The sequence below is a fragment of the Salvelinus fontinalis genome, chromosome 27, assembly GCF_029448725.1.
Source record: "Salvelinus fontinalis isolate EN_2023a chromosome 27, ASM2944872v1, whole genome shotgun sequence".
In the NCBI taxonomy this organism is placed as follows: Eukaryota; Metazoa; Chordata; class Actinopteri; order Salmoniformes; family Salmonidae; genus Salvelinus; species Salvelinus fontinalis.
Window position 1 is genome coordinate 16,739,170 of NC_074691.1, and position 12,428 is coordinate 16,751,597.

Here is a 12,428-nt window from a genome sequence, read left to right on the forward strand (position 1 = left end):
AGTCAACTAGCTAGCCTAAGGCAGTCAACTAGCTAGCCTAAGGCAGTCAACTAGCTAGCCTAAGGCAGTCAACTAGCTAGCCTAAGGCAGTCAACTAGCTAGCCTAAGGCAGTCAACTAGCTAGCCTAAGGCAGTCAACTAGCTAGTAGCTAGCCTAAGGCAGTCAACTAGCTAGTAGCTAGCCTAAGGCAGTCAACTAGCTAGTAGCTAGCCTAAGGCAGTCAACTAGCTAGTAGCTAGCCTAAGGCAGTCAACTAGCTAGTAGCTAGCCAAGGCAGGCAACTAGTTTAGCCTTCTAGCACATTCACTAATTTGTTTAAATAATTAACAAACTAATCAGCTACCACATGTTCTTGTCAAACTGTCAGAGTAGCTAGCACAATATATCCTAAATAACAGTCTAAAAAACACTTGAGGACAGATTTAACCATTTAGTTCACATGGTCAGGAATCAGATTTGTATCTGACTTGAAATATACAATTACATGTGCTTTTTGGCTGTTCAGACTGCAGGAAAAGAACAGATTTAAGACAGAATTGCAAAAAAAATGGATTTGAGTCACTGCCAATGTGGAGAGGATCAGGTTAAGCAAAGTGATGTGCAGAATCCCTGATCTACAAATCGTATTCCCTGCCAAATAATAGGCTTTGTGCGATTAAGATTTGTATGCTACGCCTCTCCTGGTTTAGGCGATCCCCCCACCAAACACTCACCCACTGCCAGGCATTGAATGATTGATTGGAGACAGCTTGTGCCAATTAAAGAGCCTTTCTTACTATTTTCTGCCTGAAGCAAACCCAGTGGATAATACTGGAAACACCGGTCAAAGAAACCCTCCACAAAACAAACACCTGGCCCTAATAACAATATATACTGTAGGGTATAGGACGGTTCTGAGTGACGGTTAATATAATGCTATAGTGATAATACACTTAGCCACCAGATGATGCAAGTGAGCCACAATCACTCCTGAGCTGCAGATGCTTATATTGCCATGGTAATTGTATTCAATAGGGGTCCTATGTCAGATCCAGGGGACTCCAATTGTAGAGCGAAAGATAATCTGAACTTGAGTGTGAGAGTAGTAAGGAGGATAATGAGGAATATCCATTAGTGATAGCAGCGCTTGATTTCTCTGTTAAGTAGACAATGGTTGACTCTCTCAGCCATCTAAATGTCATACATAGGGAATAAGGGCTGCCATGCTTAAGTGAGTATCATTAGACACAACAGCTGTCTACTGAGAACCTAAAGAGCTGTCATTAGGAAAGTTATCTCACGTCTTTTAATAGGAGAACCAGAGCTTTTGTATTTCAAGCATCTACAGGAAGACTATAACAATAAAGAACTCAGATGCATCACACCTCACTTTTAGCGCAATGCATATTTCATACAAATACTGAGAATAGTCCATTGGTCTCTTAGACTCCTACTTCTCCGACTCCTACTGCTATGTCAGGTGAAATAAAATGAAGTGTTTGACAGTGAAGAGTGGTTTGGAGCATGTTGCTGAGACAATGTTCTTTATTATGTATTGCGTTTTGTGACAAACCACTTTTCACTGTAGTTTGTAAGAGAGCAGAGCTCTCTCAGAGATAGTGTGAAGGATGGCATTACCTTAGAGACACAAAGGGGTTTAGGGCAATCTATAATAAAACCATGAACAAACAATGATTTATTTTACAAAGTAAAACTTGAACAGAACCTTAAGGGCACTGCGACAAAGTCATGAGCAAGATGACAAAGAAGAATGTTTTAAGAATGGCTATTGCTATTGTGAAATCTGGTTGGTTAAACCCTCAAGCTGAAACCAGCAGTGAAAACAATCATTTTCTGAGATGTTTGAAGTGTGGCTGTGTCCAAACAGAAGGCATTATGTGTGCATTAGAGCCTACAGGTGTGCAGTGGAGAAGAAATATAGTCAGAGTACTTGATACTTGATATGGAGCTGACTATTAGAGCAACAAAGAAATGGGAGAGAAATCAATGCCACTCCATTAATTGGATGTAAAGACAGCTAGCTTCCTGTTCAATAGAGACTTCTCACATCTACGCCTTTACAAGACCTTACACATTGCTGTTAACATCTTCCCCCTATCAGTATGCACTAGAAACAGAGGCGAACCACTTGATAGAAACAGCATTTGATGACAATTGGCTGTGATTGGGATACTTCAGGCGTTGATTTCAGCCATGCCAAGTGATTGCCCAGCCCACCACATTGAGTTGAGTTGAGTTTGTGAATGACATCATATTGCAGTAAAAGTTAGTGTGTGTTCCGCAAAACTCAGTGTGTTAGCTGAGCTTCTCTCTCTCCTCCAGTGAAGAAGAGCTGAGTGGTGTGACTGCTTATCTGAGCCTTCAGTCAGAACAAAATAATTATGCTGCTGCAGATGGCTTGTGTTGTTGTTGGCCAGACTTGAAAAGAGCTTCATCCTTATCATACAATAAAATCGTCTCAGTCAGCAGACATGTCAATCTGAAGCTTTTCTTAACATGTGTCTCTGTAATCCCTCATCACTACTGAGTGAGCTTGGCCTCTCTCTCTCTCTCTCTCTCTCTCTCTCTCCTCTCTCTCCTCTCTCTCTCTCTCTCTCTCTCTCTCTCTCCTCTCTCTCTCCTCTCCCTCTCTCCTCTCTCCTCTCTCTCACTCTCTCTCTCTCTCTCTCTCTCTCTCTCTCTCTCTCTCTCTCTCTCTCTCTCTCTCTCTTCTCTCTCTCTCTCTCACTCTCTCCTCTCACTCTTCTCTCTCTCTCTCTCTCCACTCTCTCTCTCTCTCTCTCTCTCTCTCTCTCTCTCTCTCTCTCTCTGTGCATGTTTAGATTTTTCCTTAGCACTACACAGTTGATTCAAATATTCAAAGCTTGATGGTGAGTTGCTCATTTTAATCAGCTGTGTAGTGCTAGGGCAAAGAACTAAACATGCACCCGGGGGGCTGCTCTCCCCCTCCCTCTCTCAGCACTGGGCCCTGTGTATCAGAGAGTGACATGGGTGATGGCTCCTCTCCCCTCATAAGGAATTACAGTTGAGAGAGTGACTTATTTTCTGTTTGTGTGATGCTGCTGGGCTCCTCACGAGTCACATAACCTCAGTATAATCTCCATGACGTTGGCTGTCAGGGTGGCAGGGAGCCATGCCTTCTGAGATACCCACCATCCTCTCTCTATGTCTTTGATACCTCAGAAGCTCCATGACATCACTCTGTGCGTATTTGGTATATCAGTCCTCTTGGCTCCCAGGCCAAGTCAAACACACTTTACGCTAGGCCCATGACTCTTCTCAAACACACACACCCACGCACAAATGCAAACATGCACACAAATACAAACGCACTGGCACACACACTCACTGGCACATAGTGACTGGGATGTATGTTTTCTCGCACGCCCCCATGCACTCCTCTGGGGCATGGAGGAGTTCACTTGGCGGAGACTTCTCCGTTTCTGTGAGGTGGCTCACATCCATAATCTGTGAATGCTATTTTTCTCCAGGGACTGTGACATTGCAGATGTGCTGAGTTGGTAGTTTTACAGGCTGGCTGCTGGGCAGACGTCTAGGCTAATTCACTCTGACTAGCAGGTAGTTACACGACAGCAGAACAGGCAGCTTAAGAAAATCTGACACTCACTTTGAGAGGCAAAACAAAGTAGACGTCTTAAAGAAGAGGGTTATACTCCAACAAGTTGCACCAACTGTTCAGGTATGTGCTGATGAGAAAATATTGATCGGTCTCTTCTAGCTAACATAAACTGTAGGTGTGTAGCCGTTCACTCTGCACTTGGATATTTTTTAGAGCGTGTCTGCAAGATGTTAATTCTTAAAACTCTCATCTAATTTCAATGGGATTATTTTTAATTGAATTTCTAATCATCCTTCCAACACAAACTAAATCTTCAAACTGAATCACTCTGCAAGTGCTGAATACTTTCTTTTCCCTGTGGGGGTAGTAGGCATGCAGCTGGTAGCCTGCTTAGCGGTGCTGGTGATCTGGGTGGCAGAGGCTGTAGAGAACTGTCCCGATGTATGTAAATGCACCAAGCAAACCAGCCCTGAAAGGTCAGAGGTCAACTGCCACAAGAAGGGGATGAGGAAGTTCCCCTCCAAACTGCCCCCAGATTCCTGGATTCTTAAAATGGGTGAGTCCATTGTTTGCAATTGTGGGAAAACCCCATTCCCGCAATCTTTGTTGAAAATAGCCTAAAGGATTAAACTGAATCTCTCATTTAAATGTAGAACTTTGTGATCAATATGCCCCCTGATGGGGTTTTGCCAATATCCTGAAACTAAATATAAACTGTTTAAAGTATGTGCCAGCTGTTTGTCTCGGAATCGATATGCTCTTTTATTGACGTAACCACAAGAATAGGCTGGTCTTACCATTTTCTGTTGTGATTTCCTTCTCATACTATTTCTGTGGTCGATGTCCCAGGCGAGAACAGAATAGCAGACCTCCCGCCAAACGTCCTGAAACCCATCCCGAAGATCGAAAGCATCAACTTGGAACGCAACGTCATCAAATCAATACACCCCCAGGCCTTCTCTGGAGCCCGGAGGCTGATGCTGCTCAACCTGTATGGGAATCAGATCAACAAACTCCCCCTGAAGGGCTTCCAGGACCTGCTCAACCTCCGCTTCCTCATGCTGGGCCAGAACCAGATTTCCAGTGTCAAACCAGACATGTTCACAGGCATGAGGAACCTCTCAGACCTGGACCTGCCTCTCAACTCTCTGACTGCCCTCCCTTCCAATGCCTTCAAGCCCTTGATCGCCCTCAAGGTCCTGGACCTGGCCCTCAACCGCATCCAGAGAATCTCCACCAAGGGCTTTGTGGGCTTGACGGAGTTGCTGTTCCTCAACCTGGACAACAACAGTCTGAAGAGCATCCCGGCTGGGGCCTTCAAGCCTCTGGCCTCCCTGGAGATGCTGGTGCTGGATAACAACCTGCTGTCCACGCTGACCTCAGCCACTCTGGAGGGCCTGTTCAACCTGCAGGAGCTCTACCTCAGGAACAATGAGCTGGAGAGGCTGCCCCAGGACCTGTTCAGACACACACCCAAGCTTTCCCAGCTGGCCCTCAGTGGGAACAGGCTGAAGACTGTGGATGGAAACATGTTCACCCAGCTGTCTGGTAAGAGACTTCCTGTTCACCAAACTATTCTATGCCTTTTTTATTATATTTCTGAAATAAATATGATTTGTCATATGTGTTCTTCATGCAGACCATAGATAGACAAAGGTCCAATGCAGCCATTTTTATCTCAATATCAAACCATTTCTGGGTAACAATAAAGTACCTTACTGTGATTGTTTTCAATTAAAAGGGTCAAAAAGAAACAAAAACAGCTTCTCAAGCAAGAATTTTGCTAAGAGGGGTCTGAGTGGGGAGGTGAAAACTGAAAATGTGCTGTTATTAGCAGAGAGGTTTGGAACTCTCTTTCTTATTGGTCTATTAACTCATTTGGCGCATGGTGATGCCACCATGGAAGACCAAAACCTCACCCCACCAAAACAGGCTGAAACAGCTCTTACAATAAAAGGGCATTAGGATAATTTTCACAGTATTATTCCAACCTCATAGTGTGGAAATATACAGGCAACTGCCAAAATAAAGGACACACCAACATAAAGTGTCTTAATAGGGTGTTGTCAGAACAGCTTCAATGCACACAACTCTATTGGAGGGATACAACACCAGTTTTTTCACGAGAAATTCCATAATCTGGTGTTTTGTTGATGGTGGTGGAAAACGCAGTCTCAGGCGCTGTTCCACAATCTCCCAAGTGTTCAATTGGGTTGAGATCTGGTGACGGAGATGGCCATGGCATATGATTTACATCGTTTTCATGCTCATCAAACCATTCATTGACCATTCGTGCCCTGTGGATGGGGGAATTGTCCTCCTATGGGGGCATAGTATGGTAGCCAAAATAATGGCCAAAATAATGGCCTGCCCAGCATTTTTATACATAACCCTAAGCATGATGGGATGTTAATTGCTTAATTAACTCAGGAACCACACCTGTTTGGAAGCTCCTTCTTTCAATATACTTTGTATCCTTCACTTACTCAAGTGTGTCCATAATTTTGTTACCAGTATATAAAACGCAGAAAAATTAGGTTTCTGACTGCACTGGGCCTTTAAGTTACATTTGGTAATGCAACGTCATATCCATTTGGATTATGCAGAAGTGAAAGATGTCACAATACGCATCTAATCTGACTGTGATTCTGCTCTGCCTCCTACCAGGCCTGAAGGAGGTGTATCTCCATGACAACCCCTGGACGTGTGACTGCAACATCAACAACCTGGTGCGCTGGATGTCCCAGACCAAGGCCAACCTCTCCCCTTTGGAGTCTCTGAGGTGTGTTGCCCCAGCAGGTTACCGTGACAAAGCCCTCAATAGCCTCAAAGACCAGAATCTGCGCTGCCGGGCCTAGACTGAAGCCACGCCAACCCTTACAATGTGCTGCCAAGACTGGAGCCAAACCAACCTTTACTCTACACCAGCATCCTGCATTAGCCACGGTCCTGCTACAGAGTTACCTGTTATATAACACCTACTACTCAGTTATGGTCGAACGACAGCAGAGTTACCCATTTCTGTATAACACCTACACTCTTAGAAAAAAGGGTTCCAAAAGGGTTCTTTGTGAAGACAAGGGTTCTTTGTGAGGCAAAGGGTTCTACCTAGAACCTTTAACAGCATACGAACTGTTTTTGGAAGAAAGGGTTCTTTGATGATTCTTTGGAAGGCAAGAAGGGTTATACATAGAATCATATATCATATATCCCACCATGCTCTATTGCAGGGTGACTTTCAGTATTGTTTGTTTTAATATCTGTGTTTTTGCATGTACATTGATTGATTGATATATTTGATGCTACACAAAGATGAATAGTATACATTTTTCTAAACAAATCCAATCTGTTTGTAGTTGGATTTATTTCACCTGTTACTGAGATGTTTGTTCCAGTTTAGATGATTGAGGTAGTCTCTGTATTCTATCTTCCCTACCCTGGAAGTCAGTCATTTTAAATGCTGGTTGAGGGTGATAAAAAATTCCACTAGTTGTATATCCTAACTCTGGCTGGATTCCAATAGGAATTAAACATCACTTTGCAAGCCAGCATAATGTGACTTGCGGGCCTGATGTTGCCTGTAAGGAGTTTCCTAACACAATTGTGTTAGGGTATAACTTCTAGTTGGTCCCAATCCCGGATCCGGGAGCACCCTCATCAGTAAAAAAGCTGACTAGCATAGCCTAGCATAGCGCCACAAGTAAATACTAGCATCTAAATATCATGAAATCACAAGTCCAAGACACCAGATGAAAGATACACATCTTGTGAATCCAGCCATCATTTCTGATTTTTTAAATGTTTTACAGGGAAGACACAATATGTATTTCTATTAGCTAACCACGATAGCAAAAGACACAACTTTTTTTCCCCACCATTTTTTTACTGCATAGGTAGCTATCACAAATTCGACCAAATAAAGATATAAATAGTCACTAACCGAAAAAAACAACTTCATCGGATGACAGTCTGATAACATATTTATTGTATAGCAAATGTTTTGTTCGAAAAATGTGCATATTTCAGGTATAAATCATAGTTTTACATTGCAGCCACCATCACACCTCTCACCAAAGCAACTAGAATAACTACAGAGAGCAACGTGAATTACCTAAATACTCATCATAAAACATTTATGAAAAATACACCGCGTACAGCAAATGAAAGACAAAGATCTTGTGAATCCAGACAATATTTCAGATTTTTTAAGTGTTTTACAGCGAAAACACAATTTAGCATTATATTAGCTTACTACAATAGCCAACCACACAGCAGCATTGATTCATGCATGTTAGCGATAGCGAATAAACCAGCAAAATATATAAAAATTTTCACTAACCTTCTCAAAACTTCATCAGATGACAGTCCTATGACATCATATTACACAATAAATATATTGTTTGTTCGAAAATGTGCATATTTAGCGGCACAAATCGTGGTTATACAATGAGAATAGTAGCCAAGCTGCAAACAAAATGTCGGGAGAAATCTTGGAGAGGCACCTAATCTAATCAATAACTAATCATAAACTCGACTAAAAAATACAGGTTGGACAGCAAACGAACGATACATTAGTTCTTAATGCAACCGCTGTGTTAGATTTTTAAAATGAACGTTACTACGACATACAGCGTGCGTTAAAGCGAGACCGCAACGAAATTAATGGCGGAATAGTAGTTTGACATTTTTCAACAGAACGAATTAACATCATAAATAGTTCTTACTATTTGATGAGCTTCCATCAGAATCTTGTGCAAGTTATCCTTTGTCCAGAAGAATCGTTGCTCGTTTGTAGATTGTCGTCTTCAACTTTGGAATTAGCAGCAAACATTAGCCATGTGACGAAGACGTGTCCAACTCACTATAACGCAGCACAAATGAAATACCGAAAATCGCAATATACTGATATAAACTGATATAACTCGGTTTAAAATAACTACATTATGATGTTTTTAACACCTATATCGAATAAAATCAGAGCCGGATATATCTAAAGCCTATAACGAGATAACTTTAACTTTTCTATAACTTTTCAGAATGCAATCCTGAGGTCTGTCTTGCGTCCATGATGAACGTTGAAAAGAGTGCACACCCGGTTCCAAGAGCTTTTATATGGCCTCAGAACTACCCAGACACTCCATTCCAATCCTCACTGCTTACTGACATCTAGGGGAAGGTGTATGCAGTGCATGTCGACCCATAGATTACATGGAAATTTATAAACTGACCCTGGAACAGAGCCCCCGATTTGAGATTTTTCAGTTCCTGACAGGAAGTTTGCTGCAAATTAGTTCTGTTTTACTCACAGATATAATTCAAACGGTTTTAGAAACTAGAGAGTGTTTTCTATCCAATAGTAATAATAATATGCATATTGTACGAGCAAGAATTGAGTATGAGGCAGTTTAATTTAGGAACAAATTTTTACAAAGTGAAAACAGCCCCCCCTATTGAGAAAAGGATAACTGAAAGAAAGGCTATATGATATTTGTAATGTATTGTCATAAATAATACAATTTTGAAGGCTAATAAGGCTGGTGGGACCATCTGTAAAGGGTTCTATGAAGAACCCTCCAAAGATAAAATGATTCTCTGTAGAACTCTTCAAAGAGGGTTCTAGGAAGAACCTTTAGATGATAAAGTGGTTATTGGTAGAACCCTTCATAGAGGGTTCAAGGTAAAACCAAACAGGGGGTTCTATGAAGAACCCTACATAAAGGGTTATATAGGGAGAACCCTCTGCAAAAAGAGTTCCCTTATGGGGACAAACTGAAGAACCCTACATGGTTCTACTTAGCACCATTTTTTCGAAGAGTGTACTGCAGCCATCGTCCAACAACACTGTTACCTATTACTGTGCAACACCCACACTAGCCATGGCCCAGCCACAGAATGACCTGTCATTGTGCAACACCCACACTAGCCATGGCCCAGCCACAGATTGCCCTGGCATTGTGCAACACCCACACTAGCCATGGCCCAGCCACAGAATGACCTGCCATTGTGCAACACCCACACTAGCCATGGCCCGACAACTGACAACTGTACAGTTAGCTATTACATTCCAACCATAAGCCAACGATATTATAACAGTATCACAGAAAGAGAAAGAAGAGCAAAAAGGGATATTTAATAGCTTGCCCTGAGCTTTCTGTAATTGTGGTGTTCTACTTTCCATCAACCCCAAACATATAATTGACATCTTCGTTAAACTTGCTGTTAGTGAGGCGCTCTGAGAAACATGCTTCTGTAATATCCTCTGTAATTGCTCATTCATTTGTGCTCCTGTTTAAGTTTCTTAACCTTGTCTATTTTATATTATCTGAAGTAAATTCATTTCTAGCTTTTCTTTATAGTAATATCCTATGCTGATAAACCTATCATCATAACATAAGCTTATTTTTATGACTCAATATGTATATATTATTCCACAGATATGCAATCATTTTATGCTTATTAGTTTTATATCTTTGACGATTTGCCTATGTTTCTGAGCTTGTCACTGTAGATTGTAGTCAGTTGATCTCCTAATCTAAATATACAATATCTCATTGTTTCCATTGAGTGAAACATATGCTATTGCACTAGTACAATCCTAAAACAGCATTAACTCAGTCTGTAGTCTAATTGATTTCATACTGTACATTCATTTTGAAATAAAGGCAATTGTGTAATGAACAGCATGTCATCACTCACAGTGACTGTACTGCAGTGGTTCTTGTTTATACACATAATTTCATCACAACATGAGTTATTCAAGCCTTTATACCAATTGCAACATTTTTCAGAAGTTCTGTAAAAGCCGCTATTTTCTGCTCCATCCATTTTTATGGAGAGCAGTGCTGCTTCAAAGAGGGAAAGTAGGTTAAAACGTCCTAGTTGCAACTCCCATCACCACCTGAGAAGGAATTCCTCATTGGATTGTTACAGCTGAATAAGCTTCCATAGAAATCATCGTTCCACCTCCACATTCCAGAGTCAGACAGGCTGCTGAGACAGCGCAGACCTGAGCGTCCAGGCAGGCCCTCCACCATGGCACAGTTCTGTTTCAAACTGAGCTAGACGGCTTTACCTTTAAATGGATGCCTTTCTATATTAGCAGCAACAACATAAGGTAGTGGTATAGCAGGCCTATAGTACATTGTGAAAATAGGCTATTATGTAACTGGCATTCTACAACTCAGAATTATACTGTTCATCAAAGTATTTTTGTATCTCCTGCATTGGTATAGAAAATGACAACCAAAAACAAACAAATTATGAACAGTGATGCATGAGAAATGAGAAATAAATGTCATTTACTAGCTTCAAATGTATCTATGGGTGAAACCTGGGTGTTCATCATTTCACAGTGCTGATAGAGTAAACCAGCAGATGGTGTTGGAAGGAACAGTTGTAAAACCCTGCTAGCCAGGAGCCTACAGGTAAGCTGTCTATTGATGCATACTCACCTGACCGATTCAAACCACATGCTCCTTGGCACAGGATAGAATCGGTAACACAATCAAGAGCAGAAATACAGTGTCTTGCAAAAGTATTCATCCCCCTTAGTGTTTTTCCTATTTTGTTGCATTACATCATGAAATGTAAATTTATTTTTATTTGGATTTCGAGTAATGGACATACACAAAATAGACCAAATTGGTGAAGTGAAATGAAAAAAATGACTTGTTAAAAAAGATCTTAAATTAAAAAAAATGGAAAAGTGGTGTGTGCATATGTATTCACTCCCTTTGCTATGAAGCCCCTAAATAAGAGCTGGTGCAACCAATTACCTTCAGAAATCACATAATTAGTTAAATAAAGTCCACCTGTGTGCAATCTAAGTGTCACATGATCTGTCACATGATCTCAGTATACTGAGATCATGTGACAGATCATGTGACACTTAGATTCACCTGTTCTGAAAGGCCCCAGAGTCTCCAACATCATTAAACAAGGGGCACCATCAATCAAGCGGCACCATGAAGACCAAGGAGCTCTCCAAACAGGTCAGGGTCAAAGTTGTGGAGAAGAACAGGTCAGGGTTGTGTTATAAAAAAATATCAGAAACATCTGATATTGAACATCTCACGGAGAACCATTAAATCCATTATAAACAAATGGAAAGAATATGGCACCACAACAAACCTGCCAAGAGAGGGCCTGTCACGCCCTGGCCTTAGTATTATTTGTTTTCTTTATTATTTTAGTTAGGTCAGGGTGTGACATGGGGTATGTGTGTGTTTGGGGTATTATATGGTAGAGGGGGTGTTGGTGGTAGTGTATGGGTTTGTGTTGAGTGTATGTATCTAGCTGTGTCTATGGTTGTGTGGAGTTTTCTAGGAAAGTCTATGGTTGCCTGAATGGGTTCTTAATTAGAGACAGCTGGTTTCGGTTGTCTCTAATTGGGAACCATATTTAAGGCGATCATAGGCTTTAGCTGTTTGTGGGTCATTGTATATGTCGTACGTAAGTAGTTTGTGTGTGCACTTGCGTTTTAAGTTTCACGATCGTTTGTTGTTTTTGTTAGTTGGTATAAGTGTTACGTGTTCATCTTCGTCGTTGTAAATAAAAGAAGATGTATTCAAGTCATGTTGCGCCTTGGTCCTCTCATTCACGTCAAGACGATCGTGACAGAATGACCCACCAAACCCGGATCAAGCAACATGACCAGCGGCAACAGGAGCAGCGCAAGGATTCATGGACATGGGAGGAAATTTTAGACCGGGAAGAACCAGGAGAATATAACCGCCCCAAAGCTGAGCTGGAGGCAGCGAAAGCAGAGAGGCGGCGATATGAGGAGCTAGCTCGGAGGCAGGAAAAGGATCTGGGCTACACTACGTGGGAGGAGATCGACAGGTGGGC

At 41.7% G+C, this 12,428-nt stretch overlaps 1 protein-coding gene across 1 annotated transcript; it reads left to right on the top strand.

Annotated features, from left to right (window-relative positions):
* The first annotated feature begins 3,953 nt into the window (after positions 1-3,953).
* Positions 3,954-7,129, top strand: LOC129825172 (leucine-rich repeat-containing protein 15-like). Its single transcript, XM_055885050.1, has 3 exons — positions 3,954-4,137; positions 4,431-5,129; positions 6,249-7,129. Exons 1-3 carry the CDS (start codon positions 3,954-3,956, stop codon positions 6,437-6,439), a joined length of 1,074 nt encoding a protein of 357 aa, XP_055741025.1. The 3' UTR covers positions 6,440-7,129.
* The last annotated feature ends 5,299 nt before the right edge of the window (positions 7,130-12,428 follow it).

Coding starts and splice junctions, on each gene's coding strand:
- LOC129825172 (XM_055885050.1), top strand. CDS start 3,954: ATGCAGCTGGTAGCCTGCTTAGCGGTGCTGGTGATCTGGGTGGCAGAG. Junction 4,138..4,430: donor TTCCTGGATTCTTAAAATGG/GTGAGTCCATTG, acceptor TCGATGTCCCAG/GCGAGAACAGAATAGCAGAC. Junction 5,130..6,248: donor CATGTTCACCCAGCTGTCTG/GTAAGAGACTTC, acceptor GCCTCCTACCAG/GCCTGAAGGAGGTGTATCTC.